General features: G+C 48.0%; 8 protein-coding genes across 8 annotated transcripts; 2 read left to right on the top strand and 6 right to left on the bottom strand.

Annotated features, from left to right (window-relative positions):
• Positions 1 to 26: 26 nt before the first annotated feature.
• Positions 27 to 5505, bottom strand: L228DRAFT_247114 (putative cytosolic regulator pianissimo). Its single transcript, XM_018332565.1, has 15 exons — positions 4242 to 5505; positions 3960 to 4147; positions 3743 to 3909; positions 3588 to 3690; positions 3453 to 3535; positions 3307 to 3394; positions 3112 to 3257; positions 2360 to 3055; positions 2081 to 2301; positions 1982 to 2033; positions 1663 to 1928; positions 1533 to 1611; positions 930 to 1469; positions 702 to 868; positions 27 to 635 (listed from the first exon to the last, which is right to left on the bottom strand). The coding sequence occupies exons 1-15, from the start codon at positions 5120 to 5122 to the stop codon at positions 326 to 328; spliced, it is 3987 nt and encodes a 1328-aa protein (XP_018188294.1). The 5' UTR covers positions 5123 to 5505; the 3' UTR covers positions 27 to 325.
• A 765-nt stretch (positions 5506 to 6270) lies between these two features.
• On the top strand, positions 6271 to 7876 carry L228DRAFT_247113 (urate oxidase UaZ). Its single transcript, XM_018332564.1, has 3 exons — positions 6271 to 6731; positions 6789 to 7435; positions 7491 to 7876. The coding sequence occupies exons 1-3, from the start codon at positions 6592 to 6594 to the stop codon at positions 7613 to 7615; spliced, it is 912 nt and encodes a 303-aa protein (XP_018188293.1). The 5' UTR covers positions 6271 to 6591; the 3' UTR covers positions 7616 to 7876.
• On the bottom strand, positions 7823 to 8571 carry L228DRAFT_134865 (ribosomal protein L13). Its single transcript, XM_018329123.1, has 3 exons — positions 8483 to 8571; positions 8066 to 8426; positions 7823 to 7997 (listed from the first exon to the last, which is right to left on the bottom strand). Exons 1-3 carry the CDS (start codon positions 8501 to 8503, stop codon positions 7882 to 7884), a joined length of 498 nt encoding a protein of 165 aa, XP_018188292.1. The 5' UTR covers positions 8504 to 8571; the 3' UTR covers positions 7823 to 7881.
• Positions 8572 to 9970: 1399 nt separating this feature from the next.
• Positions 9971 to 12204, top strand: L228DRAFT_134802 (hypothetical protein). Its single transcript, XM_018329122.1, has 6 exons — positions 9971 to 10190; positions 10248 to 10397; positions 10459 to 10794; positions 10853 to 11701; positions 11762 to 11998; positions 12067 to 12204. Exons 1-6 carry the CDS (start codon positions 10176 to 10178, stop codon positions 12097 to 12099), a joined length of 1620 nt encoding a protein of 539 aa, XP_018188291.1. The 5' UTR covers positions 9971 to 10175; the 3' UTR covers positions 12100 to 12204.
• Positions 12205 to 16294: 4090 nt separating this feature from the next.
• Positions 16295 to 17877, bottom strand: L228DRAFT_247107 (hypothetical protein). The gene is made up of 2 exons (XM_018332563.1): positions 17693 to 17877; positions 16295 to 17551 (listed from the first exon to the last, which is right to left on the bottom strand). The coding sequence occupies exon 2, from the start codon at positions 17512 to 17514 to the stop codon at positions 16681 to 16683; it is 834 nt and encodes a 277-aa protein (XP_018188290.1). The 5' UTR covers positions 17515 to 17551; positions 17693 to 17877; the 3' UTR covers positions 16295 to 16680.
• A 3641-nt stretch (positions 17878 to 21518) lies between these two features.
• On the bottom strand, positions 21519 to 23712 carry L228DRAFT_134719 (hypothetical protein). Its single transcript, XM_018329120.1, has 2 exons — positions 23576 to 23712; positions 21519 to 23357 (listed from the first exon to the last, which is right to left on the bottom strand). The coding sequence occupies exon 2, from the start codon at positions 23246 to 23248 to the stop codon at positions 21617 to 21619; it is 1632 nt and encodes a 543-aa protein (XP_018188289.1). The 5' UTR covers positions 23249 to 23357; positions 23576 to 23712; the 3' UTR covers positions 21519 to 21616.
• Positions 23713 to 24400: 688 nt separating this feature from the next.
• L228DRAFT_202200 (adenine nucleotide alpha hydrolases-like protein) lies at positions 24401 to 25016 on the bottom strand (the record flags this gene model as incomplete). The annotated part of the gene is made up of 2 exons (XM_018329641.1): positions 24401 to 24556; positions 24609 to 25016. Coding segments are annotated over 2 exons (564 nt in total), but the record flags the coding sequence as incomplete, so codon positions are not given.
• Positions 25017 to 25951: 935 nt separating this feature from the next.
• L228DRAFT_282819 (DUF185-domain-containing protein) lies at positions 25952 to 27775 on the bottom strand. The gene is made up of 4 exons (XM_018336046.1): positions 27591 to 27775; positions 27269 to 27535; positions 27014 to 27215; positions 25952 to 26955 (listed from the first exon to the last, which is right to left on the bottom strand). The coding sequence occupies exons 1-4, from the start codon at positions 27732 to 27734 to the stop codon at positions 26114 to 26116; spliced, it is 1455 nt and encodes a 484-aa protein (XP_018188287.1). The 5' UTR covers positions 27735 to 27775; the 3' UTR covers positions 25952 to 26113.
• Between the last annotated feature and the right edge of the window lie 174 nt (positions 27776 to 27949).

The following is a 27949-nucleotide window of genomic DNA, read 5'->3' as shown; positions in this document are numbered from 1 at the left end:
CCGTCGGGTATCTCCGCCAAAAGACGTCCCCGGACGCCATGGTTTCCTGGGTAAAACAAACGAGCGCCCAGAGCAGGGCAACCTTGCAACACCAAAATGCGCCTATAATGTGAAATCCTCGAATCCGTAAATGTAGAGTGCAAGATTTCCGCCAAACTCCATAATGCCACAAAGTCCTGCCGAAATAGATGTGCAACACCCGATCGATATCGAAGACAACATGATGCAGAGCTGTGATGCAGATGCTTCGAACGCGCGACGAAATCATGCTGAAAGGCACAGCCGAAAAGAAAAGTTGTCGCTCTTGGGGCAATCATGAAACTGATTACTGCTGGACAGGAACAGCATTTGCGCCTGATTCAATAGGCCCTGAAGAAGAACCCGCCCGAATGACGGGGGTGCCTTCCTCGTCGCCTTGATTCTCTTTCTTCACTTCCTCCTCCTCCTCTTCCTCTTTTTCTTCACTGTCATCTTCATCCTCTTCATCAAGAACAATTTGTCGCATGACCCTTTTGTCGAACAGATCAATGACGAAACGGCGAACAGGGAGACGAATATGATGCATTTGAAGTATATTCATAATTTGATGAAATAGCTTCGGCTTTCGAAACGTGTCCGGTCTTTTCATCTTCACACTGCAATCTGTTAGCAAAGAAAGCTGGCCAAAGGCAATGGAAATTCTTCTGGCTGGGAAAACGTACGTATGAAGGTCGCTCGCAGCACGGGTGGTCAGAACCGTATTGCCAAGATCTACAACAAGTCGAAGAACTCGTGCATGAATCGGATCCTCGTCAAACGCGACCAGGGAGCCATTGGGCCCAGTAGAAATGCTGTTTACATCAGGGCACGGAGGGTTCCAGGGCCGAATCTACATTCATGTCAGAATACCGTGGGCGCTCTATCAGTTCTCGAAGGGGGGCTTTGCTTACCGAGAAGAGCCGATTCAAATCAAGGGGAAGGCAGAATCCCAACGATTCACCCATAAACGTTGTCGCACTATCCCAGCCATGCTCGCTGAGAATCTCCATTCCATGCAAGCTTCTTGAAATAAGTCCGACGACGAAAAATGCCGTGCCTCTTAGAGACATGACTTCCGACTGCTCCGCGATTCTCAGAACACATTGCACAGCATCCGTCTCCTCGAGAAAAGGTGCTCCAAGTTCCATGGAGCCGACATTGCCTACCGCCCAAAGGCAACCTTTGACTTTGAGAATGATCTCAGTGTCGTCTTTCTCCAGACCATGGCTACGAATAGTCGAGACGAAATCATTGAAGTGCCCTTTTCGTCGGAGCAGTTTGCAGCCTTCGGCTGTCCTGGTAAGCTCTCTATAGAAATGTGGCGGCACGATACCGTGATCTTGCGGCTGTGGGATTGCGATGTCCAAGCTCTGACGATGTCGTTCCGGTGTCTCTCGGAAAGCATGAGCAAGTGATGCCTCAACCAGAGTTACATAACTGTCGTTGCGGCCCTTTTTTCCACATGTCAGTTTGTCCATTGAGCATAGCAGGGAACTTTTCCGATTATCACGTACAAGAAACCAGTCATCCATTTCCTGGGAGATATAGTCAAGCCCGTCCAGGTAATGATATCCCACAGAAGTGGAGAGGAACCTGCAAATGGTTAAAATAGATTCTCAGGTAGTTGCCGTTCATCAGTCATACCTCAACAATAAAGGGGCACCAATCTCCCCCAGATGATCAAGCGCTGGCCGGCACTTGACAACGTACTCCAAGCAGTATTTGCGATTGCAAGCTTCCTCCAGAATTTTGATTGCAACCTCGCACACTTCCACATCCGGATCGTACAACTGCGTCACCAGTAGACGAATCGACCATTCAGCGTTCTCGGTCACTACGGAGAGATTCGTTGCAGGTAGATCGCCGATTGCATATTTGCGCAGAAGCTTGGTCGCAAACAGCCTGATATCCTATCCATATTTTAGCTGGTGTCACCAGGCTGTCTCAGGGGTACTTCACACACCTTTGGACAGCTAGTCATTGCTTTTGACAAGAGCACTCGCAAATGACTGTCCCTGTACAATGTCAGGTCTTATATTGAACCAAGAAGGAACAGACTTACAATGAAAAGTTCATATTTCCAAGCAGCGTTTTTATTAGATCATTTCGGTCCTTCAGCTCTATGATATGGTAAAACATGTTGAAGATCTTCAACTTCTCCATGATTTGAAGACCCTTTGTATCAGAGCCAAGTGCGCCTAGTATGGCGAAATAGCCCCCCGTAAGAGTTTCTGATAATCGGTCTCGGGAAAACAACGGAGAGAGTGAAGTCAAACCGCTCATCTAAAGAAATCAGTTTTCGAGAAAATGAGAAAGGTATCCTGCAGATCTATTGGCTTACCCTATCGAGTTGAGCTAGACACTCAGCGATCTGTCTTAATAGCTTATTGTCCGCGAGGAATTTCACTCCGTCCGCATGCTGTAGGAGTGTTTGGACAAGTGAGCATCCAGCCTTGACATAACGCTGGTTTGGTTTCGTATTTCGAACATTCGCAAATCGGTATTTGAAAGGACGATAAAACCCAAGCACGCGCTTGACAAATTTGGTAGCTTTCATTGCCTCATCAAGTCGTTTTGGATTCAGGAGTGGTCCGTCAATAATATTTTGTATCAGATCCCATCTCCACTTGGTGAAATTGACAGTATTCAAAACTTGAGTTTCCAGCAAGAGAGTACGAAACTGTGCTTCATCCATCTGAACGCCAAGCTTTGACTTCCCCTGCTCTACTTGCCGTGAAGCAAGCTGAGAATCGTCTTCAAGGACGTCGGCATATAGGTTTGAGAGGCCGTTTGCGGGACCAGACCGGTACAGAGTTCGGTTGACGCTATCCACTTGATACACAGCATTTGTTGCAACAAAGCGATTCCTGGCGTCAAACTTTGATGATAATGAGAACAATCCCGGAAGTGTCTGTATCTTGCCGCTCCACTTGCTCGGGAGTACATTGTTTGCGAGCTTCAGTATCTCACCTAGGAGCAACGTTGTTTTTCTTCGTAGGACGGGATCTGACGTGTCTTCGAGGACGTGCAACAGAGCCTTGAAATGGTAAGCAAGATGGCAATCTAGGAGTTTGGCGCTCGTGCTTGTCTTACTTCCAATAATCCAGCCTCAAGGAATACAGCAAGGAGAAGAGATATGAAATGATCAACTAAGCTCCGTCGCTCGTATTCATTCTCCTTATGAACGGACGAAGATGAGCTTTGATTCTCAGCATTCAAATTTGTCACACGGCCGTAGGCTTCAACTGTATCAGCACAAAGTGTATCTGAGTGGTCGGTCATGCTCACTGGTCAATCTTCTTCCCGCCAAGAAGGGGGAAGACCATGATGGTGGTTTGATACGTAAGATATCAAAGAGCAACTCGTATATGACGCCCTGACCTCCATTGTGAGTTCAACATTAAATGCAAAAAGGGCTGTCATTTTGGCTTTACCCGAAGTTTTGGCATAGGAAAATAAATGGCCGATACCAGTGACTTGATTGAAGTGAAGTTATGCATCGACAAAGTGATGAGCCCTTTTGGTTCAATTAAAAATTGCACTGTATTGTCTTTCTAATTGCGACTTACCAGGCCATGTCTTTAGCATGGAGGCAATCACTTTCGCTGTCGACTTGAGCTTCTCTTCATTGCCGTCGACCACTAAAGGATCGGTGAAAGGGGAAAACACAGTCTTGGAAAATATCAGTATCACTCCCCTCAATCTTTATGCGTAATTTTCTCACCTCCAATTCACTACCAGAGCGAAATATCAGGCGTTTGCTGGGTGTATCTAGAAGATACAAAAATGCAGCTACAAGCGTTTCGGAGGCTTGATACGTGCCATCCGCAAGGGATTCTGTGAGAGGACCAATTCCCCCGGCAGCAACGAGCAAAGACGAGTCTTGGATTACTGTGGCAGTGAGCATTTTGCATAAATAGAGGTGTCTCGGATTTGCTCACGTATTTCGGCCAGGGTCAACAGGCAGATGCTCCGAAGACGATCATCCACATGTTCGGCAACAGAAACAATAGTGCGAGCCACTGCAATGGAGATTTCGGCAACGCCCTCTTCAACATCCAAGAAAGCTCTGACAAATTTAAGGGCCTGTTCTCGTTCGACACTGGCCTTGCCTTCTTTGATAAGTGATCTAATGGGTCAAATCAGTACCGTCTCTAGAAGAATTGAGAAATACGTAGGGCCAATTGGAGAAAAGTAAAGAAAAGAAAGGGTGCAGAACTGACAAAATAACCAGATAATCAGTGTGTAAAGCCCTTATTGTCTGAAGAGATCTGCGGTCTGTGATCGCGTATCTTGTCAGACGATACCCTGCGGCAACGACCTCTCTACTATCGCTCAAGAGCATTGTTTGTATGCGCAAGCCGAAAATTGACCACACTAGATCGTATTTCAAGTTTGGATGTCTCCGAAAGAGCTCAACCAAACTATTCGCCCGCTCCACATAATAATCGGGCTGCATGCCTTCCATCTCAAGCGCCTGAAGCGTTTCTGAAAGAACATAAGTCGGCGATTCCGTCTCCGTCTCTGGACCATCTTGTTGTTCTTCATCTTCTTCCTCCTCGGCTGGCACAGCTACAATGTCTCGAGGCGAGGTTCGAGCAACATTGCTAGTGAAAATATCCGGCAGCCTCTTGGCTGGATAGGAAGATGATTTCGCGCGTTCTATCTCGTTATCAAGCTCCAATTTGAGTTGCGCAATCTTTCTGTTGGAGGAAAGAAGCTCCGACTCGACTCTCAGCCTCTGTTCCCTGCTCTGTTTGGCATTTTTGGAGATGAGCGCCTCGAGAAGGTTCTCCGAGCCAATTTTGATTTTGATCTCCTTGCTTATCTTGTCACGAAATTCCGCCTGTCGTTGTTCGGTTGTCGACAAATCGTTCGTTTGAGTATCTTCGAACGCGGACGGTACAGAGATATCTGGCCTTGAATTGCTTTGTTTAAGCGGTGCGGTTGATCTCAGCTGGGAACTGAAGCTTCCCGGAGGCGGCACTGAAGGACCCCTTGAGCCTAAGCCCAAGGCAACATTTGACATTGACCGAGCATCATTCGCCGCTCGTGTAGCCGCTCGCTGTTCGTCATTCTCCATCATTTCTCCATAGTTCGACATTGAGCACTCAAGCGGCAGTAACACGAAACGCAGGGACGTGTATCAAGCTGCTACCGCTTTCTACCGGAGAACGACAAGTCGCCTATGAACCGCCGGAATACAAAGTCTGTGATGTGGAGTCATTGATCGAATGGCTTTGTTGTCACCGGAGATATCGCGGTCAAAAGGGTTATCGGGTTGAGGTGAATGTCTCAATCAGGCTGCTGTGTGATTTCCCATGCATTCACTATCGGTCTCGATACAGCTTCAGATCACGGTACGTGATCATCTGTGATTAGACCAGAGGTTGCTGTTATTGAATACAGCCTTGGGGAGTCCGGCCAGGGATCGTCATGTGCGGGAAGCTAGCCCACCTAGAGTCCCAAGGTACTCATACCAATAGGACCTTCTTGGAGGGAAGATTAAGGTGCTGCGACAACCATCAGCGGGTAACTTTGGCGACCGCAAGTAACGTGGGGGCGATAGCCGGTGATCATTTATGCACGTAGATTATCAAATTTGCTGCAGTTTTCAGCACCAGCGAGGGAGTCGTTTCCCTCGTTTGAAAAATTGGCTCCATTTTATCCAGAATCGTAATTTCAAAGGGCCCCTCTGACTGCTGAGAAAGGGACTCTCTCAGCCAAGGTACCGAAGACTTAGCGTCAATCAGAATCTCTTCTAGAAGAGTAGCTTGCCTGGAGAATTATTGCTAAAATGTACCATCTAAATCATGCATACTATTCTCCGCAAGGTCTAGGATACTTTGGTCGCCGCTTCTGCGAGTACTCCACAACGCCTCTGTCGGACAAGGCCGATTCACCATTGTCATTGACGCTGGCTGATAAAGATCAGCTCATGGAATATTCCAATTCCCTTGTCAATTGCAGGGTCCTGATGCTGCATTATAGCAGTTGTCTGTGACCGAGTCCGCCACGTTGGGTATAAGAATAGATCCATTCGTTTAAATTACTCTTTGCGTCATCCATATCTCTGATCATACGTGCCCCTCGGTGTGGTTGATTGCTCAAAGCTGAATGGCCTCTACACAGGCTGGCAGTGATTAAGCGCGTCGGCCATCTCCGATACCCACCATGCTTCGGACTGGAGGTCGCCATTGAGGCCTCATATTTCTGGGGAAGTTGCTTGAATTGCCCTAAAGTAATTATTCTCGACTGATTCTTTTCTACGAATTGGATACCTGGGGCCACAACACCCGTACCCGGATCCCTGCGTTAGCCGCATCCAGGCGCACTCCGATAAACCATGTCCGAGGCATTGTTGATAAGGAAGCATTGTATTCTCTATATATTATACCAAGCTTCCCACTGAACGGGCAATCAATTACAACCTGTAATAGATTTTTAATTCCATCCAAAGACCATTCAAATTTGATACCATAATATTTTTAATTGATTCGCATTTGAGGATCAACGCCTTTTCAGCCTTCTTATCACATCTATCTCCTGCTATCGCATCCATCTATAAACAATATGCCTGCTCAAGTCTCTTACGCCAGATACGGCAAGGACAATGTCCGCGTCTACAAGGTTCACCGCGATGAAGCGTCTCGTACGCAGACCGTCGTCGAAATGACTGTTCGCGTCCTGCTCGAGGGTGACATTGAGACATCGTAAGATTGAAGAATCCCAATGCGAGCGTCGGTCCCATTTTGCTAATAGTACCGAAGGTACACGGAAGCAGATAACAGCGTTGTTGTTGCCACAGATAGCATGAAGAATACCATTTACATTCTGGCAAAGCAGCACCCAGTCACTCCTCCGGAACTCTTTGCCTCTATCATCTCCAATCACTTTATCACTACTTATAAGCACATTCACGGCGCCCACGTCAAAATCATTACCCATCGATGGACCCGTTTGTCTATTGATGGAAAGCCTCATCCCCACTCGTTCCTTCGTGATGGCACTGAGACTCGCAACGTTGAGCTGCTGGAGCGGGAAGGCCAAGGTGTCTCGATCCGTTCAGGCATTGTCGGCCTGACCGTGCTCAAGAGTACTGGCTCCGCTTTCCACAGTTTCGTCCGTGACGAATACACCACGTTGCCAGAGACTTATGATCGCATTCTGAGCACTGATGTCAATGCTGGATGGACATGGAAGCGATTTGCTGGTCTGAGTGAGGTCAAGGCCTCCATTCCTGCATTTGATGCTGCTTGGGAGGCTGCGCGCAACATCACCCTGAAGACCTTTGCCGAAGATGAGAGTGCTAGCGTGCAGAACACCATGTATAAGATGTGCGAGCAAATTCTCGGAGTCGCTCCTCTTGTGGACAACGTGGACTACTCTTTGCCAAACAAGCATTATTTTGAGATTGGTTTGTCATCTCCGATCCATATTCGTCTTCTACGTAATGCTGACAATTTCTGTAGACTTGAGCTGGCACAAGGGTCTCAAGAACACCGGCAAAGATGCCGAAGTGTATGCCCCCCAAACAAACCCCAATGGCCTAATTCAGGTCACTGTTTCCCGACAAGGCAAACCAGCGAAGCTATGAATTACATGGTCACAAGATTTTTGGACTCTATTGCCTCTCCCATCGTCTGCCGATCGATATTTCTTTCTTTCTTTTTTTCCGGGTTAATTTGTTCTGAGAGCATCTTGAGCGCAATTTTGGAATCTGTTCTTGTCATTAGGTGTCTCTAAATGGTCTTCTTGAGCCCCCAATAGCTAGAATCTTGGGAATATAGACAAAATATAATATACATAAAGGAAATGCCTTGATAGTACGCCGAGAAAGATATGAAGTGGTGTATAGAAGTACTATATTGATTTCGCTTTTAACAAAGCCTCCTTGACTTCGGGCAACTCTGCAATCTTCGTCTTTCCACCGAATTTGACAATGTTCTCCTTGTAAGGGTGAGAAACTCCCTCAAATGCTGTTCATGATCACACGTCAGCCATCTTTCCCCAATTTATGGCCTTGCCCGGCACAGCCTTCACTCACTCTTTAATCTTGCTAATCGTACGTCCCGCAGGCGATTTTTCGGCAACATGCCCCGAACAGCCTTTCTGAGAACCTCACCACCGCCCCATTTGGCGAACATTTTGTCCATGGTGATCTCCTTCAAGCTTCCGGGTCGAGTTGAGTGTCGATAGTATTTCTTCTGAAACCGCTTGTTGCCGGTTGTATGAAGATCGTGGCATCCAGTGGCCACAACATAGTCACCGCAATCAGTACTAGGGTCCCAGATCGGCTTGTGCTTTCCCATCAAAACAACGGCAATTTGACTGGCAAGTCGGCCAAGGGAGCGAGAGTCGCTGCCGACATCAAGGAGATGCCATGTCCGGCTGTAGGCCAACTTGGTCTATTGGAGAGACAAGTTAGAATTCTATCGATTAATTCAGTAAAGCAATTGCCTACCTTGCCTACTGTCTGCGACATGTTGGGCAAACGATCGATATGAATACAGAATCAGAGTAATGAAGTTGATGCCGGTGCATACTCCATATGCGAAATCTCGCGGACGAGGTCTGCTCGCCAAAATCGCACTAAGCCATAATCGGTAACTTGATAGGTGACGAGGAGAGTCAACAGCGTGATAGATATGGATGGTTTGAAATTCGTTTTTATCACGGATTCATTTAATTCATCATTTTTCCGGGAGTGATGCAGAGGGCGAGGAAAAAAAGACGTTCACAAATCCCCAGCTTTCCATGCATTGCGTTGGATACACTGGACAACAGAAGATCCCACCGGACCGAGATCAACCACTCGGGCTGGCTCAGTATTACAGTTTTAGTCGAATGCATGAGGTCTACATTGTCAGCTACGATATTTTGGGCATCCAGATATGGAGTTATCATCAGTGAAGACATCGAATCTGTGATTCGACTGCATTTTGTACACCTGGGAGGGAAGTGCCCTAGAAATGCTATTTCTGGAACTCCAACAATTTTCAAGGCTATTTAAAGTTTCCAGATCCTTGTTGAGCTCATCGGCAAGGCCCACGCCAGAGGTCGCAACGAGCTCCTCCTCAAGAGCTATTACCTTGCGGCGAAGATTTCGCTGCCAGCAAGAGGCAACTCTCAAGGTGTGCTGTTTATTCGCACCTGAGAGTTCAAAATTTGCAGATATATATACTTTTGCTGGGACGAGTTTGTCGTCTCGAATCAGAAGCGAGGACAGAGAGAAAGAAGCCAAATGCAAGCGTCCGGCTAACTAACATACATTCGAAATCCTGTATATGGGATCACTGGCGAAATGAGGCCGTATCTTAATATATGGCTTGTGTGACAGGCAGCGCACGTGGACCACCAGATTATAACTCTGACATGATTGATTAGTTCAGAGGCCAAATGACGCCGGCTTTTCTGACTAAAAAGCGATCGGAACCTGGGCCTGGATCCGTTGGAAAATAGAGAACGAGAACATGAAGATGACCATTATAAGGTGAGAGCAGAGGGGTTGAAATGTTATCTGCCAAATTTAGGCGCTGGGGATGCATGACGGGGGCCGGACCGCCAGTTCGAGGAGCCAATCGGGGCTCGTGATGGCGTTGGTCTGTACCCTTGGAGATGTCCAGGAACAGGAACACGATCAATGAGAGACCGCCACCAATGCATCTCTTGACCAAACGCAACGCACGAGGCGGATTTGGTCCCCTGTGCCTATGCTTGCATGATGCCTGTCGTTTTGCTCTCATTTCCCGGTTGGCGGGCTCTGAGCGCTGGGTTATTATAGGCGCTCGCCCATGGTAACTCCGAACCCTTCAGACATCACCCATCTTTTGCTTCTTCATTCCATCGTTGCGATCCTTGGTACTCCTCTCCTTAGTTGCTGCAAGGGTCCTTCTTCTTCTTCTCTGCTTCTTTGCGTCTTTCATTTGGTTTAAAGTGAAAACATTACGTGATCCTGCAGCACTATTGTCCTGGCTCAGATGATGAATTGAAAGTCTTCACTTCTGGGTGTCCGAGTGATCATTCGCCTCGTGTCAATCTAGCTGCCTTTGGGGGGAAATACAATAAATTCCCTGGGTTGAAATAGGGTCGATCCTTTCGCTCCGGATATCAACGTCTTTTTTTCTGATCGCCAAGGCGGGGCTTTTCAAAGGCAAATGTCTCTGAAACAGGTAAGTCGAACCTGAGCATAACGTCTCGCGAAGTCAGGTTTTAAAGCTGTTCACTAGGAAATCGAATCATGGGTGCAAGCATTGGCGCACTACGATCACAACGAATTCAACGAAGCGCTCATGTGCTTTGAGCCAATCTCAGATACTTCAAAGATATTATTCAACTGTGGCGTAATTCATGCCACGATTGGGCAACATGACAAGGCAGTATGGTGTCCAAGATGACGATCCAAAATGGGTGCAACTCGGCCAGCTCACGGTTATGTAGGTCGCATTCTACCAACGCGCAGTTGCCCTTGACCAGTACCTCGCAATAGCCTACTTTCAGCAAGGCGTTTCCAATTTCCTTGTGGGCGATTTCGAAGAAGCCCTAGCCAATTTTAATGATACATTACTTTACCTCCGAGGTAACACTTATATCAATTATGAGCAGTTAGGATTGAGTTTCAAGCTCTATTCTTGCGAGGTGCTGTTCAATAGGGGGCTTTGCTATATCTACTTGCAGCAGAAGAAAGCTGGGCTACTGGATTTCTCTTATGCCGTCAAGGAGAAAATGGTCGAGACACACAATGTCATTGATGATGCGATCAGGGATGAAGCAGAAGTGAGCTTCCATGTCTGTCCAGCTTGAGCTCCATTTCACGCTGACATTTTTGGTAAAGGGTTATACCGTCTTCTCGATCCCGGTAGGCGTGCTATATCGGCCGACAAATGCCAAGGTCAAAAACCTGAAGACTAAAGACTACTTGGGCAAAGCTCGTCTGATTGCAGCGGCCAATAACTCCAACCCGTATGCGAGAGGGGAACAGGTGGCCACTCGAGCAAACATTAGTCGAGATGACAGATTTGTGGAGAATATCTCTTATGCAGCGACAAATATGATCAAGCCCGGTCTCCAAAGTCGGTCCAGACAACAGTCAGAGCCCCCGATCAATCGAAACATGTTCCCGCCCACCCCGCCTCCGGAGGCAGAGAAACCATCATCATCATCTTCTTCGTCGGTGATGATGGGAGGTGAAGTAATGCGGGATACTGTCCCGCTAGTAACAAGGCGAGTCGATTCAGTACGAAGCACTGGGGCAAGGTTGGAACAACTGGAACAAGTGGCGAGGAACAAGTTCCTTGAGAAGCCTCGACTGGGAACCGTTCGTACAGCTTCTGAGCCGAGAGCCCATGCGCGGACCTTTTCGGGGGGCCCGGGTCGAGAAATTCCAGCCCATGTCGGCAGAGATTCATCACTGCGCCGCCATATAACGTCTGACGGCGAAATCGACGAAGACGCCGTGCCGGAACTGTACAGCAGATATCACACTGTGAGATCACCACCAACTGTGAGGGGGACAAGATCGAGAAGCCGACGACCTCCGTCCATTGAAGAGGAAGAAGAGGCAGGAAGTGACAGCCACGGTAGCTCTTCCTTTGAGGACCGGGGTTCCGGCGCGGTACCACAAGGCTTAAGACGATTACGGGGCTCAAGTCGAGCGCCATCTAGACAGCCTGAAATCCGAAAAGTAAGTAGCAATCTACCACGATTTCTCGCAATGGAGCACTGATGAGCTAATGGACAATAGATTCGTGTCAAGGTTCACTTGGACGAGATTCGCTACATTATGATAAATACAGAAACCACATTTGAAGAATTAGTCGACAAAGTTAGGGAGAAATTTGGTCTCAGGAAACGGTTCAAATGCAAGATGCAAGACGAAGGAGATATGGTCACCATGGGCGACCAGGATGATTTGGACATGGCCATATCGAATGCAAAGGCCGTCGCAAAGCAACAGCGTGCAGATATGGGCAAGATTGAGGTAAGTGATGCAACGATCCATAGTACCTCTCCATTTGGACAGCAAGTTTAACGATATTTCTGATGCAGATATGGGTCCATAAAATGGACAAGCCTTTATGATTTACGATTTCTAAACGACCGCTGACGCCTTGATTACTTTTTCTCTTCTACATATACCCTTGCGGCATTCATATTTCTTGGTTCCATCTTATAACTAGTCATGGGACGTCTTATATCTTATTTGTAAATTTACAAATTATCATTTTATCCTCATTAGAACTTCATCCCAGCTATTTTTGTCACTTGTGTCCTGAAGAAGACAAGGTTGCCTTAAGGTATAACTACTGGCCAGTCACGGAAGTATCGGAGAATTTTAAGCACTGCGGCCACTCTGACGAATAAAATTCTCCGCGACCTCAACCCCACTGTAACGCTATCAATGACCGTGCCAGGCTGAAGTCTGCCGAGGAGTGATGATATTTTGGCCGATTGCCCCCTCGTCATTCTCGCCCTGTATAATCGGGTTCGCCAAGAGTGTCAACCAAGTTTGGTTAACCCAGCAAACATGTCACGAATGACGACGACGATGATGATAATGTACTCGGCGCCAACGGCTACGAAAAATATGATCCAGCTACGGCACAGCGATTGACATATGACGGCAGTGTGGCCAACGGGATATCTACCACAAGGAGCAATTGTGCCATCATAAGTGCCGATGGAAGTAAAAACCGAGTCCGTGCGTTCCTGTATAGTCCGTACAGCACTGTGCAGTGGCAATCTACGTAGTTACGCGGTAACACGGATCACTCGGCTTCAAACTTTTCAGACGTAATTCCAAGCTTCCCATTGTCGATCCCCCAGCGAGTCCCCCGAACCCCCACGAATGCCGCGATATCCCACGCCTCTCATACTCTGGTTGTCTGGCACACTGCACCCTGTACCTCGGTTCTTCTGTCCCTCTGTTCCTCGGTCCCTCGGTCCTGCAGTGTCCATTGCGCATATCACTTCCGCCCAAACAAACAGACAAACAGACCCCTACTTTTCTTTTTTTTTTCTCCTGCAGATTTTTGTTTCACATCTTTAGTCCCGTCAATGGTATATACCGTTGTACCGAGTAGGCATCGGATAAATCTTCCGCGAACCCCATAAGCATAATTCTCTTCTGGGCATATGACAGGATGACTTTTGTTACAATTGCCCTGTGCACCCTAGTTCTAGTAGGAATATAGGGAGTGGTAATGACATATGCTAGACTAAATTCAATTATCAACTTGATCAACCTGAAGCTATACCATATCTCCTCCTCGCTTCTCCTAAAAGATGAAAAAAAAAAAAAAGTCATAATGTTAAGAGAAAGTGGTGTCTTGGCTGGTTAAGCGCAGAACGTTAGGTTGCGTAATTTGCAAATTACGCTTCTCGTCCACAGGCCAATGGCCAATGGTCCCTGCGCGTGAGGGATGCTCGAGGAGGATATGGAGAAGAGGGAATCGATTCCGCATACAGGCGGGAGTTATCTGCACAAAGTACGCTGTACGTACTGTGTAAAAAGTGCGCAAGGACCGAGGACGTGCGAGGTGGGAGTTGTTTGCCGGGATGACGGATGATGAATGATGATTTGCCGAGTCCAGTAGCCGGTACCGCATGCCAGGGCTGAGTGGATGCGGATATTGCGGAATTGCCTTGCCTACCTACTGTATGTGCCGCTTTACTACTCTACGTGCTACATATTGAATGGCTGCTATGCCGGAGTATATACCTTAGGTACCTTGTCTACTCTATATACGTAGTACACTCCAAAAAAAAAAAAATGAAAGCAATTTGTCTCAACAAAATCTCCGAGAGACGGATCCTGCCACGCACATGCACCCGTCACAAATAAAGGACCCCAGGAAGCGAATTTTTACGTGACGTGAAATGACGATAACATAAAAGAGTAGAAACGAATATAAACTAAACAGATGTACTTTGTAAAGAGGATATCAAATCATGTTTTCCAAATAGTCAATTAGCGCGAAAAAATCATGGACCGAGGCAGATTGACGAATTGACAAATCGTCAAGTGTCCGCAGTGTCTACCACCAGCACCGTACAGGGGATGCCTCTGTAGTAGTATCGGCAGTCATCATCGTCCGTTGAATCGACCCTGGTTGCTGATTGCTGGACTTTGCCCAGCATCAGTAGACGATACAACGACCTCGGACCAAACACTAAACAACTCGACCAATGACTATAATCTGTCAACGCGAGCCTCGAAACCTCGGAACCAGCAAATGACGCGATTTAGTCTCTCTCTAGCTTAGCTTCTACCCTGCTACAGTATCCTCGACAGGTCGCGTTGTCGCTCGTCCGAGCGTCAGGGCGTCTGGCGTCCTTTGGTCTCGCTTTTACGTCTCGCTTCCATTCGCCTCGGCCCGCGGTTTGTTGTGCAGATTTGCCAGGAACCGAGCGAACGAGCGACTGGCGAACCCAAAACGAACTTGTGAACCCGGAAGCTACAACGACAAGAAAAAAAATACAGATGGGGCCGGATCACTTAGTCCCTTGGTCTTGGCAGCCTGGGCAGGCTGGTGGGACGGCGGAAGGGCGGTCAAAAGAGAAGCCGAGCCCCAAAACACGCCCTTACTCTGTAGAAAATACTTTCGCGCGACAGAAAGCTGATGCCTAATACTTCGTACAGTAGCGGGACCGTTTAGAAAAAAAAATTCATTTAGCACGAACAAACTAGTAAGTTAGTACTTCGTATACTCCGTACTCCGTACACAGCCCATTGATTAAAAAAGCTCCGACACAGGAAACGGGGAACGGGGAACAGAGAACGGAGACGAAAAGAAAAGAAGAGTAAAGAAGAAAACCTTTCCGTAATTTCCTTATTTGACCGTGCTTTTTGCATCCTGTTTGGTTTTATTCGTAAATTAGCGGGCTCCACTATCTGCCTGGCTGTCAATCAATCAGTCGATATATCATCAATAATGTTTCTATCGTACAAGTACTGTGTAGTAGTGCAATATGTGTCCGAGGCGTTCCCCAACGGACAGATGTCCGCTCGGTGCTTGCGAGATTGCTCGGCAGTGCGAAATGCCGAGCCTTGCGAGGAGAGGACAGGACAGACATATGCAGAATGCCCCAACACGCCAACGCGCCGTGCGTTGTGCGCTGTACACTGTACGTACGAGTAACTACCTTATGGAGTACCTTAGTTAGTCCACGGAATAGTTAGTTGCTGCATATTGTACAAAGTACTGTAAAAAGTTTGCGCTGCTAGTGTTAGGAATCATTCCGCTATAGAACAAGGACAAGGACAACAGCGCACGGATCCTATTACGGAGTAGGCAAAATTATTTGTGCAATGTGCATTACTCCGTCCAGTACGAAGGTAGTTACTATTGTAGGACTATTGTAGTCATAAAGTCCGATTTAAACCCGGTAACTACACTATACACTATACACTGTACAGTAACTTAGCCTTTCTGACTCGCGGGCCCTGCTCGGCTTCGGATTCGGGTTCGGATTCGGATCGGTTTCGGCCGCGAAGAGAAGAGAAGAGAAGAGAAGAGTACACCGTAGAGCGAGGGAGTTTTTTACGACCTACGACCTTGGACCTTGGACCTTGGACCTTGGACCTTGGACCTTGGACCCTGTTCTCTCCCCTTGCGCCAGGGGAGCCATCAGCCCCGTCATTCTCTGGCCTGCCCTGGCCTGTCAAAAAAACAAAAAACCACTCACGACTCACACGGCTCCTGTCAGGATATGGTCTGTGCGTGTACTCCGTAAGCGTCTCTTGAGGCGGGCTGTGTTGTGATACTTACGTAGTAGTGATTTCTGCCCACTTTCCAGGCAACAATGGTCCGACAGCGGAGGAGGGAGAACGAAAGAAAAAGGTGACTGTACATGATCATGGTATGTTCGAAGGTACTAGTTTTAATAATTGAGCTCCGAGAAATAAAACCAAGTAAAATAAAATAAAATAAAAAAGGGGATGGTTTGGCTGCCTGAAGATCGAGGCATCAGCGCATTGCCGCATTGGCGTGTTGACGCTCAGATAGCAGACTGACATGCCGTGTGACATTGGATCGAGGTTGACGAAACGTGACACAGGAGACAAGGACGTTGTGGGATCGTTGAAGAAAGCGGGGGAGAAGAAGAAGAAGAAGTACAAGATATGCGAGACGGGGGATCATGGGATCGCGCGTGCAGTTACTTGTCAATCAAACGAATAGTGATGCAAAGTGGTAAATGATGCAATGCGGATGAATTGTAGTATGTATGTTAGTAGCAACAATAGGTAGTTTCACAGCACGATCGAATTCGAAGTAATGTTATTATGATATATTTTCATTATTTGTATAAGCTATCTGCATAGACAAGTCTCGACCGTCTTCGCCAGCCCCGGAGGGGGAGAGAGAGATCATTGTCCATTTTGTACAATTGTTGGAGAGTTTCAAGGTACCCCTGTTCCATCCTCATCTACCAAAGAGAAAAAGATTCCCTTTTCCCGCCCACATCAAGTGGTATCAATTATTTCCTGATTAAAAAATCCAGATAAACGCCAGTATCCGTCTTCCCAATGCTCCATGCCATATCGAAACACCGTAAAAAAAGTATATTAAAGTAATCGCTGAATCGCTCAAACGCTAAGCAGCAGTGCGCAATCGTTAAAAAGAAACGTCGTCGTCATCATCATGATCAAGAAGGCGCGAATTAGTAGGCGCTGACCATTGGTGCCGCTCCTTGTGTGAGGTAGTAATCATTCTCAAAGAAGACGGCTTGATCTGATGGCGATATCGAATCTTGCTGCGAAGGTGTTGGCTGTTTAGGTTCGTAAAAGGATGTGGTCGCGATGCGCTGGCGCTCCTTCTCGGAGAGCTCAAGCGTAAGTTGAGGCGGCGATGGCGGCATGGACTCGTCTTCCGAGTCATCCGAGTCATGGGAAAGCTCCGGAGGATGTTGCGATGAGGTGCGGACCAGGGCCAAATCGGCAAGGTCCTCTTCGTCCTCAAACTCCTCGTCCTCATCCTCCTCGACCTCTTGTGATGAGACGGTGTAAGAAATAGGCTGGGCGGGAGCGGCCCTTGATGGGGGCGCAATCATTTCAATGTCGAGGTCCTCGTCCTCTTCATAGTCGGAGTCGTCGCTGTCCGAGTCAGAGTCGTCAAGGTCCTCTAGGCTCCAGTCCTTTTCAGACTCCTCCACAATGGTATCTGCCCATCGGATATGCTTGGGCTCTTCGGATGCCTTTGCGGCGCCCTTGACGGACTGGTCGAACCAGCGCTCCTGCTCCTGCTCGGCCTCGGACAGTTCAATCATCAAACCATCAAGCAAGTTTGCGTGGCCGACGAGCAGGCGGAGGTCATGGTCTGGGCGAGCTGCCTCAGAGGCAAGCTTGCCCCGGGCGGTGTGTGCGAGGTAGAATGTTTGTGAGATGCTCATCTTCTTCTGCTCAAAGCGCGGAGAAGGCTTGATCTGCTTTGGGTAGAAGGCGGCCGTAGAGTAGGAGGAGGCCTCTGTAGATAAAGATGCGAGTGGAGAAGGCATTGTGTGGTTGCCGTGGTGGTAGTATTTATTGCAAGCTCTGTATCAGAATTGAGTCAGTGCCTGAATTGGTCATAATTGGCTATAGCGGGACTTAGGCAACCAAATGGGGGGTTGTTCGGAGGGAGGGGGGCTGCCAGAGTGAGGGGGTGGGTTGCCTGGGACTATTGAGGTAACTTACCAATAACGAGGCTTGGACGGTGCAGTGATAGACCAAGCGAGGGATGATGATCCGGGATGTTTTGATATCCTCAAGAATAGAGAGGTGGACGTGTCTTTTTATGTTCGTCTTGCTCTTTTCTTTGAGTTGTCTTGTTATTGTAGAGGATTGCAAGAAATGTTTGGATGAGAAAAAGTGAGACTGAGGTGGAGGATTACGGTTGTTTAAGAATAAGATGCCATGAACGGACAGATCGGACGGGTAGATTGTTAAAGCCGCGACTACTGATACTACCTTACGTACGGTGTTTGTCTACTTTCGCACAGAGCAACTTTTGGTGGTTCCGGGGGCCGGTCGGCGTTGATGGAGGCTTGGAAATCCGAGCTGGCGGTTGCGACACAAAAGACGCGGCCGATCCGAGTCATCCATCTTCGTCAGCAGCCAACCAAAGGAGTATAGCGTCCATGGGACATATGCGGTGACGGACACACTTGGAGGGGGGTGAGTAATAGGGCGGAAGTTGGATTGATGCGTGCACCGATCAAGCCGAAAAACCTGACGTGGACCATTTTTCCACTCCTGCATTAAAATGATTATTCACCGCCCTTGACTGGTGCTGAGCCTACGGCCGAACGCCCGAGCTCACCAAAGTTACTGTCCTGGTTAGCGGCACCACCAAGGCCACCCGCTTCATCGGCCCCAAGGCTATCCATCTACCGTAGTACTGTAGTATGCACTCTCCTGCTGAGCTCCTTCATTATTACATCCGCGACCAAGACGACAAATCATAAAACGCTAGCGACCATGGTCTTTGCCTGTACCGCTCTTAGTATGAGTACCGTCTTCCCTTTAGATGCTCCGTCAGGAATTAAAGTACTGCGCCGCTGGGACTATAGTGTCCTGGCTGAGTAAACCATACAGGTTCCCTCGTTTCGCTCGTTTCCCTCGTTTCCCTTTCTGCTGACGGATAATCGGACTTTAGCACAGACGGTTGAAATAGACGCTAGTTCCTCCTACCTCCGAAGCAACCTTTTCCACTCTAAAAAGTCGCTCTCAAATCCCCAATACTGATTACTCTTCCGTTTCAGCCGGTGATGCCGATATTCGATATTGGGTCACTACCGATTTGATTACAGACGGCACAAGCTTTGAGCTTGAAGACTAATACAATTTTCACCATGACGATACCAAGTCGTTGCCGACAATGCGTATTTTCTGCAGCTGTTCATTTGTACGCTAAGTTTCAAGGCAATACTAAGGAAATCCTCTTGGTTACTCCAGTCCTCTAAAAAGTTGGCTTTATTGCGAATTGATTCGGCAATGCATGTAATCCTGCACAAGCCACCAGTATGTCAGCCCTGTCTCTCAAGGGCGCAACTGTTCCTCCATTGATCATTGCTTGGCTATTTCTCCACAAACACATTTTGTGGTGGCTTTACCAAGTCGGCCATGAAGAATAACAAACATAATTGTGTAAATGGCATATATGTAATCGTAGGATTACTACAACGGTGACTCATTGGATGGATTGATCGATTTGATTGATTAGTTTTGACAGAATTCTTCATGTGCATCGAGGATTTCAAATTGCTATGATTTGAATGCTACCTCCATACCCAAGTTGGAAATCAAAATATCCAATTGCGGCAGCGGAGGGATATTGGGGCCGACGGCCGAACGTGCGAGAGGGACCAAAAAGCCAAGCGGCCTCGGATTTTATGCATGGGCGCTTGAGTCGAACTAAGAGGATTACTCATACCACGCAGGGATGTAAATCTACCTTTATTTGCACACATTTCTTCGCAGACAAAGGGGTCCTCTGTACTCACGGTCGGTAGAGCTCCCATCGGGGGCCGCAAAGTCCGACCGAGGGACCTACCAGTAGTGCAGCCGAGGACCTAGCATAACTTTCACATTCTTTTGCATAAATCGATATGCGGAACCGGAGACCTTCCGCTCCAAACTCCGACGGCTTTTGAAAAGAGTATCAAGCGAGCGAGGAGGGAAAACCAAGCAACCGATGACTCTTAGAATCGTCCTCGAAATCCTTGATGCTCCGATATTGAAATCTCTTGCACAGATCGATTATCATGATATACTCGATCTTCATTTATGCATACCTTCTACCATACATCAGCTCCGCCCCTTTTCCAATATACCCATGCATACCTACCCCACGATGATGAGTACTCGTACTACTTTCTTTCCCTACGCACCAGGTACACTCTAACCCCAGATTCTTGAACCGAGAAACCTCGCCTGCTCGGCTCGCTAAACAAGGTTGTTGGTTCCCTCGTTCCCTTCGATCGTCCCCAGAGCTATCTCTCAAGCGAGGTGACGAGGACAATTCGTCAGCAAAAAGCCACCCTGACGATCCCCCCCATCCAATTTGCGAGTTATAAGGCGATTGTCTCTGCAATGCCTACTACGTGGCTTATAGACAGATAAAACTCACTGAGGTACCTGACTCTTTGTCGTCAGCCTTACCCCTTGAAACATGCCAGTGTATACTCGCAATGTTCGTTAAGGCTGTACACGCACGTTCATTATGGTGCGTGTACATTGCTCAAACACTGCCCGCAAGCACGACACGCACCGTGCTTTTGTACCTTTGCACCTTTGCATCTATTTCTTATCTCCTACTGTAACAGGATTGTTGGGCAAGCGGTGTGGATCTGGATCAGCATTCCATATACCTTACGTACCTTAGTCACTTGAAGTTAACTCAATCCCTCGACCCTGCTAAGCCAATTGCTGTATTTGCACCTTCTTGAGAAGCGCCCTTTGAGGCTTTGCCATGCCATGCCCTGCCTGATACGGAAAGGAAAGTTGTCAGCATAACGCAGCGCCGCAGCTGAAGAGAACGAAAAAAAGCCACCAGCGCCAGGCAGGGCAGCGCGCTTCAGCCCTAGGGAAATGCAACTCCAATTGTCTATATTGCAACTCTTCCAATGCAACCACGGGATTGAGCTTATTGTATTTTTTTGAGCTTCTTTCATCTTTACTTCAGTAACCTATTAACCTACCTACCCAAGGTATCTCCTTTGGAAACTGACCTACCTTACAGCTACAGAGTACGCTTAAACTAATCATTTGGATTGTCCTATCCGGACACTTCGATACACACCTACATACCTGAGTAATCATTCTTTCGTACGAAGGGTAATTTGTCTAGCTTAGGAAGATTTATAATGCACGGAGCTATCAATTGCTTATTACTCAGCCCCGCCTTCCGCCTTTCCAACTACGGAGTAACCCTCTATCCTTATCCAACTTGCCCTTTATCCTTTTCCCACTAAGCTTTCATCCTCGGTTCCTCACACAGCCCATTCCACGGTAAAATATCCCTACTAGTAAATAACTCTAGTAAATCTAGTGGTCGTGGTGGTCTTGGTAGTTGTGATATTGTAAGCAATTAAACCCGTCCAAGCTGCGTTTTGCGCTTATGCAGTATTTGGCCTAGTAGCCTTATATAATACTCAGTGGATAACGGATCCTTACCCCGACCTCTATGTAGTACCTTGCTGGAGGCTGTAATGCGCAGGGCGGACGGGCTGGGATAGGGCTGAGCTGTGAAAGGTACGTGACTTGGGAGCTTATAGTACGAAGGTAAAGTAGGTGCCTAGGTAGGTAGGTGGGTAATGATGCTGGATTGCGATTCTGGACAGTTTTGCCTAGGTTATCTAAACGCGTGCAGAATAAACACCAATAGATAACAAATAAATGGATAGATAAAATAAATAAATGCATTGATTAGTTCATCTTTGAATCCGAAAACGCCACGTGAGAATCCACCAAACGTAAATAAATCATCCCATCATACCCATACCAATACGTGGTGCGAGAAATTATTCATTAAAAACTGGCAAGTATACGTTGACAGACGGCAATATCACATTAAAAAGATTAGGACAACGAGATCAATGATAGCGTAACACATTCATGTCATGACCTCTTGCCCATTTCGAGATCCATTTCATCGTCATAATCGTCATCCCACTCCCCGCTGGCGCCTAGTTTCCTGCCAAGGAAAATCCCTACTGCCGTTGAGACACTGGCAGCGAGGAACCAGCCGTCGAACCAGCGATCGACAAAACGAGGTTCGAGGGGAGCGCCGAGGGCTTCGGAGATGACACTGCCCATTTCCCGGGGTAGATTGCTGCGTAGCAGGAGCGCAGAGGAAATGACATAGGTTGCGCTGATCTGGCTGACAAGCAGCGCGAGGTTGGCTTGTGCGTGATGGACCAGCTTTGGCATGAAGCGCGAGAACAGCTGAAAGGTCTGCACGACACTGTTGAATGACGCCAGGAGAATAACGCCGGAGAGCAAAAAGGATATTTGCCGGGACCAGGCCAGACGATCCAACGTCGGATCCCAGTGTTTGACAATGAGAGCGAGGAAATTGTTGACCGGGTCGGTGCCGGCAAAGGAGGAAGTGGGATACCACCAGCGACGAAGCGATGCGATAAATGTCGCCATGATTCGGTACATGCAGTACGCGGAGAAGATATAGGACACGACGATGAGGACTCGGCCGGTCACGGTGGCAGAGCGCTGCTGCATTTGTCTCCGGCTCCTCAAGATGGAGAGGGAATTGGCGAGCGAGATGCGCATGGTCTCGAGCCCGGATATTTCCATTGCAAGAGTTCGTCGCTCTTGCAAGTCCCCATTGCCCCGAATGGTATCCATGACCTTGGTCATGAAGCCTTCAGGCGGAGCATCCGCAGTCTTTCTCTCGAGAGCACGTAGCCGACTGCGTTTTGCCTCGAGCATTTCATCCGTAGCTTGTAGACCGGCTTGCTTCCTTGCAACATCTGATTCCGTCACTGGCCTGTTCTTGGCGAAAAAAGTCTGCCATGGAGAGCTGACAGAGGCGAATCCCGATAGCATGGCCATTAGCAGAATACCAATGACGCCGATCCGTTCCAGGCATGCCTCACTCAAGCTGTGACCGCTAAACGAGGTGTCTGCATGTAGATATCTCCCCAAAAGGCCTCTCCCAAGCCACCAAAAGATGGCAATCCATGCCGCAAAACCAAAGGTCATGAACACCCACGCGAGCCGGAATCTTCCCCTGTCCGGGCCGGTAAATTTCCATCCTGCGGCTGATACCACAGAGTGTAGCTCGAGCAATGGGGTGACGACAATGAGAAGCGTGAGCAATGTTGATATTGTTAATTTGAGAAAGAGGGTCCGTGCTGTTGGATTCAAGGTGTTGGAAATCTCGCACAGGATAAGTTCAGCGAGTACTGCGGAAAGAGCAATTGTGGTTGAAAATGTCAATGCTGCTACTCTTTTGGATACGGGTACTGATCCTGTTCGCGCAGATCTTGTGGAGAAAATATTCCAGAGTTGGACGTTCGAAACGGCCGAATGATGGTGGTCATTGTCGCCCTTTGAAGACGCCTGTCCGGACAGCAAGGGAAACAATCGCCGCAGAACCGTCGCCGACACGATAAAAAATGTCAATAAAAACGGAATTGATGAAACGGCTATCGTCGACAGAGAGCCAAGTCCCAGGGTCTTCCGCATATATGACGGGACGCAATCATCGCAATCATCGAATCTAGATAGCATGTGTATATGACGCGTTGCGCGGCCGCGGAATGTACCAGTTGGAAGAGTCAGGATGGGGAGCAGTGTAGTATCGAATACTATTGACGGAGATCTGTAGATGGCATTCGACCTTTTGCAATGACACAAATATCAGCTATATGACATTTGAATTCCACAGGTAGTCGAACTAGGAGAAGCAAGGTGTCTCAGGAACAATGCAGGCCAAATCCGTTTTCAATGGTTTCATTCATTATCGTCTTGACGTTAGATGGCCGTCTCACCGCCCGTAAGCGACAAACCGGCAGAATCGCAACGGAAATGACCGCCAAGTACCAAGTAAATGCTCACCTGGTCCCTCGGTCGTATTCGTAAAGAGCTCTAACAATGCCAAGCCGTATTCCTTAATGAACTTTCATTTGCTTCCAGCGTATGGTTGAATCCCCTCCCTTCTATTAATATTTACACTTTTTGCGCCTTGACGCCCAAGAATGGAAAGGAAAAAAAAAAAGATCGAAGAAAATAATGGAATGAAGAAAATGTGCTGTCAACCACGTGAAAAGTCAAAAGCCGTTGCAGGAGGAATTGGCCAGAGACATGACTTGAGCTGACCAACGCCAGTGGATAATGTTCGTAATACTTTCTCAGACCTTCCTGCACCAGACTTAGTATCATCGGCTTCCATTTTCTTCATTCCTTCTTTGTTTCCGGTGGGGAAATTTGCACCTGGGGAGGATGTTCCGCTTGATCTACGGTCGTCTCACTTGGATCTGCCAAATCGGGAATCATAGAATGTCCTGGTATCGCATCGAAGTCCCCCTCGTCTTCATCCTCACTGCTTTGGCTCATGACAGGGCTGTCAAGGTTCTGGAGCTCAGGGCTCTTCATCATTACTCCCATACCCTCATCACCGTAGCCGACACTCTCGTTAGTCGTAGCATCACTTTGGACAGACATGACCTTTGAGAGCGGGCTCGGCTCAGGCTCTAGAGCAGACGGGATGCCAATAGCAGCGGCAACGGCAGCGGCTTCGTTGTTATTAGGAGTTGCTGGAGCTGCGGGAACCAGATTATCCCGATTCTTCCTGTCAAGAACATGCTCTCCTTTAGCACCACTCCTTTCGAGGATATCCACATAGCCTCTTCGGCTCGGATCGGCAAGTCGCTTCCTCTTCTTCTTTTCTCTCTTGGATGAGGGTCGAACGACAATGACTGGAACGGGTGAGTGTTGTAAGCAGTATTTTGAAACTGAGCCGGGCAGAAGTCCTTGAATGCCACCAAGGCTACGACCCCGAGTGCCAACGATGAGCATTGCGGGTTCGTAGATGCGTATCTTTGTAGCTGTTAGTCTTTGAAACGACTGTGCTCTCAAAAAGTAGACCAACCATTCGCTGGATAGTATCGTGTACTTTTCCCACGGAAAACTCAAGCACTAAACTGATTGCCTTTTCCTCTGTATTTTTTGCAATGATCTGATTCAGTAATTTCCTAGCCTCCTTGCGGTATCGCCCCTCCTCGACACTGGCATCGCTGCTAATCTTTGAATCCTTGTCGACCACTCGAAGACATACGATCTCGTCGCCATCGTCGACCAGTTCGTCAATGAGCCACTCGAGAGCAAACTCGGAATAGTCATTAGAATCTGTACCGCAAAGGAACGTCCGGGAGCGTCGGCTGTAGTGGTAGTCCCGATGTTTGGAGTTTAACGTTAAAGAGAAATCACTGGCATCGCGATTGTCGAATGTGTCGAACGAGACACGGCTTTCAAAGGTACTACGAGACGCCATATTCATTAGCAAGAGACAAATTACAAATTTTAGGAACCATCTCCAAAGACTGCGATGAATCGCGACGATCACGAGGCGGATACGTCGGCATCATCGCGGGGTAAAGTATCCTAAGCGAACGGTTGCACTGCACAATGAGAGACAGGAGAATGCTTTATAAGGGCAAGGATGGACAAATATTGATGACAATTCGGGAAAGCTGAGACTCACGATGGAGGCGGAGGAGAGGACATTCTTCGCGAGGAACCCTGAGAGAGAGCTTTCGGGGTGCCGGTGGGCAACCCCAGGTCGGAAGAAGAAGGAGGCGCAAATTGGATCGAAAGACGCCGACCATCTCGCGATTCCAAGTCATCAGTCGAAAGAGAAACGACACTTGGTACCGCAGCGCTATCAGTCTTCCCAACCGATGGTGAAGCGACTCGGGCTGGAGGCGCACGCGGTGAGAAGCTCAGCTTTGGTGAGGTCGGCGGGGACGGTGAGGAAGCCATTCTCAAGTCAATTTCCGTCGGGCAAAACAGCCCGGTGAATTAAGAAGGGTGAAATGCGATTAACGAGAAAACTGCACAGTCAGATATGTCTCTCAGCAATATATTTTAAACACGCGGAAAAAGTCGTCGTTAGTCAGAAAAGGCACGAGAGTGAGTTGATATTTGGAGAGCACATGAGGTAATGATGGCTCTCTTAGACCTCTCGCGTCTTTCCGAAGCTAAAAAGAGTAGAGTTGACGGGGGTTGGACCCCACTTTGCCCATCTCAGGGTCTTCCTGTGTGCTCTTCCTCGTCAAAAGCTCCAAAGTGTTAAAAGTTTATTGATTAGAAGGCGAAGAACGAAGATTTCAGTCAAGTCTAACAGCTTTACTATAGAGTTTGATCAAAAAGAAACCATTATAATAGTACGAAGAGGCTGAGCGACGCCCTTTCAAAGGAGGGGCTAAAAAGCCTCTTATCGGGCCCTGGCCAGCTATATCGTCATCGCTTGACACAAAATCACTCTAAAATTCAAATGAAGAACCGCGCATGAGAGATAAAAACGAGGAAATCAATTGCAAAAAATGCTGCTTGAATAGTGAACCAAATTTTCTAATTATCTTCACAAGTAGCCATCTATATATCACCTCCAAATCCAACTGGTCTCCTCTTGCCTTCAGAAAAGGGAACAATTGCCATAGCTTTATATATCCTTCCCATTCCACCAACCCCTCTTTCCACCAGGCGCTTCCACCCGCTTTCAATTCGCTTGCGACTATCTTCACTTTGGCCCTGCATTAGCTGCTCCGCTCGTTCCTTGATTCCCATCGCTAACAAGAACGAGCCTTGCTCGACCGGTCCATGAACCTCAACATCAGGACTAGCTTTGAGTGCAGCTTCAGCAAGTCCCATAAAATCCACGTCAGCTGACAAGTCGACTTGACCAGGAGACGTAAAAGGAGAAGCAGTCCGATGGGCCTGAATGCCCCGCAAGGAGTTGACGGGTATCGTAGACGACGGTCCGTAATCAATGATTAGTGCTGCTCCTGAGGCTTTCTTGGCTTCTTTATGTGTACCCCCGATGCGCCGGGCGAATTCTTGAGCATAAGCAAGCCCTTCAGGGCAAATTTCAATTGTTGATTCCGAATTTGAGAGCAAATCAGAATATCTTTTGGATATCCCAGGCAGGAAAGCGCTGTGACGCGTGGGTGCTTCTGAGACGGTAAGTTGAAATTCTGGAACTTGACTGGAGCTGCGCTGCGACATTGGAGTCGACAGCATTTCGTGAGTAGAAGAGGGTGGAGTAGGTGAGACGAGCATTTCTCGCCATTGCGGCCTTTCAGACTGCTGCGCGGTGGGAGCTGTGGAGGATGTTATAAGCTTGGATTTGCTGGACGCTTGGGACACTGATTGGAAGACGTGTATTGGTAGGGCATCAAAAAATTCATGAGCTAATATAAATGGCGCCTTCTCATTGCCTGCGAAATAGTCAGTATAAACATCTCACTCCGTGCTTTTGAGCCAAGAATACCATACCTTTAGGAACAAAACGTAGGTCTTCGCACCATATCACAGGAATCTGTGAGTATTTGCTCGTACTTTGGTATCCAATGTCAATAGCTTCCATGGGCGCGTCTCCACACAATAGCCGCTTCTGAGCTTCTCTCAGCGTCGGACTGGCTTCAACTAGATAGACTGCTTCAACACTAGACACCATAGGTTGAAAGTTGCGGAGAGTCTGTGGCTAGTCAGTAATCAAAGCTTGCTCGCCGTAGCAGAAAGCTTTCGCACTCGTAAGACGTCATCCATCAGTGTCCCTCTTCCTGGACCCAATTCAATAAGCTCAACGCCGCTGCCTTTCCTGCCTTGCGCCATCCATTCCGCCACTATCCAGATCCCTAGAAGCTCTCCAAAAGTCTGAGATATTTCCGGCGAGGTGATAAAGTCTCCCTTCTGCCCAAACTGATCGCGGCCTTCAACCTTTGAAGTGTAGTAGCCTCCATCTGGTGAGGTAAGGCATTGTCGCATATAGGCCGCTAATGAAATTGGACCTGTTGTCTTCATATTTTCAGAAAAAGCATATTCGAAATAGAAGAGACATGGTGATACCAACCTGAATTGCTTCCGCAATCTGCTTGGCCAATGGAGTAGACCACTTGCGGGAGGAGACGGAATTCCACCTTATGCAGAGTCCAGCATTACTGAGGCGCTTCAAGCGCGGTGCTTGGTGGCGACACACCCTCAAAGTCCTAAACATTGCTGAATTGATGCTTGAAAACTTGTCGATGCATGGATTGTTGAGCGCATAGCTCGGGAGGAAGCCCAGTGGTTACGTATTGTAGCTCCGGAGAGCTGTAAACAACCTCGGAGACTTTCGCCGCCGACACCCTCCCGGCTCCGCGCCGCAATAAATAGTGAACCTTGGTAATACAACCCAGTGCAATTCAACACAAAATCTACTCTACGCATTGA

The sequence above is a fragment of the Xylona heveae genome (genome assembly GCF_001619985.1).
Source record: "Xylona heveae TC161 unplaced genomic scaffold L228scaffold_5, whole genome shotgun sequence".
Classification (NCBI taxonomy): Eukaryota; Fungi; Ascomycota; class Xylonomycetes; order Xylonales; family Xylonaceae; genus Xylona; species Xylona heveae.
The sequence above is the reverse complement of the archived record's forward strand: the minus strand, read 5'-3'. Positions and strand labels throughout refer to the sequence as shown.

What these genes read in the sequence shown, in the direction of transcription:
- L228DRAFT_134865 (XM_018329123.1), bottom strand. Translation starts at nt 8,503, where the DNA reads ATGTCGCAGACAGTAGGCAAG. An exon ending in TGTCGCAGACAGTAGGCAAG is followed by an intron (nt 8,427 to 8,482) that starts GTAGGCAATTGC and finishes TCTCTCCAATAG; the next exon opens with ACCAAGTTGGCCTACAGCCG. An exon ending in ACGATTAGCAAGATTAAAGA is followed by an intron (nt 7,998 to 8,065) that starts GTGAGTGAAGGC and finishes GATCATGAACAG; the next exon opens with CATTTGAGGGAGTTTCTCAC.
- L228DRAFT_134719 (XM_018329120.1), bottom strand. Translation starts at nt 23,248, where the DNA reads ATGCTATCTAGATTCGATGATTGCGATGATTGCGTCCCGTCATATATG.
- L228DRAFT_247114 (XM_018332565.1), bottom strand. Translation starts at nt 5,122, where the DNA reads ATGTCGAACTATGGAGAAATGATGGAGAATGACGAACAGCGAGCGGCT. An exon ending in GGCGGGAAGAAGATTGACCA is followed by an intron (nt 3,258 to 3,306) that starts GTGAGCATGACC and finishes ATACAGTTGAAG; the next exon opens with CCTACGGCCGTGTGACAAAT. An exon ending in GCTGCGAGCGACCTTCATAC is followed by an intron (nt 636 to 701) that starts GTACGTTTTCCC and finishes AACAGATTGCAG; the next exon opens with TGTGAAGATGAAAAGACCGG.
- L228DRAFT_247113 (XM_018332564.1), top strand. Translation starts at nt 6,592, where the DNA reads ATGCCTGCTCAAGTCTCTTACGCCAGATACGGCAAGGACAATGTCCGC. An exon ending in GAGGGTGACATTGAGACATC is followed by an intron (nt 6,732 to 6,788) that starts GTAAGATTGAAG and finishes ATAGTACCGAAG; the next exon opens with GTACACGGAAGCAGATAACA. An exon ending in CAAGCATTATTTTGAGATTG is followed by an intron (nt 7,436 to 7,490) that starts GTTTGTCATCTC and finishes CAATTTCTGTAG; the next exon opens with ACTTGAGCTGGCACAAGGGT.
- L228DRAFT_247107 (XM_018332563.1), bottom strand. Translation starts at nt 17,514, where the DNA reads ATGCCTTCTCCACTCGCATCTTTATCTACAGAGGCCTCCTCCTACTCT.
- L228DRAFT_282819 (XM_018336046.1), bottom strand. Translation starts at nt 27,734, where the DNA reads ATGTTTAGGACTTTGAGGGTGTGTCGCCACCAAGCACCGCGCTTGAAG. An exon ending in AGATTGCGGAAGCAATTCAG is followed by an intron (nt 27,536 to 27,590) that starts GTTGGTATCACC and finishes GAAAATATGAAG; the next exon opens with ACAACAGGTCCAATTTCATT. An exon ending in TGATGGATGACGTCTTACGA is followed by an intron (nt 27,216 to 27,268) that starts GTGCGAAAGCTT and finishes GACTAGCCACAG; the next exon opens with ACTCTCCGCAACTTTCAACC.
- L228DRAFT_134802 (XM_018329122.1), top strand. An exon ending in TTGGGCAACATGACAAGGCA is followed by an intron (nt 10,398 to 10,458) that starts GTATGGTGTCCA and finishes ACGGTTATGTAG; the next exon opens with GTCGCATTCTACCAACGCGC. An exon ending in CGATCAGGGATGAAGCAGAA is followed by an intron (nt 10,795 to 10,852) that starts GTGAGCTTCCAT and finishes TTTTTGGTAAAG; the next exon opens with GGTTATACCGTCTTCTCGAT.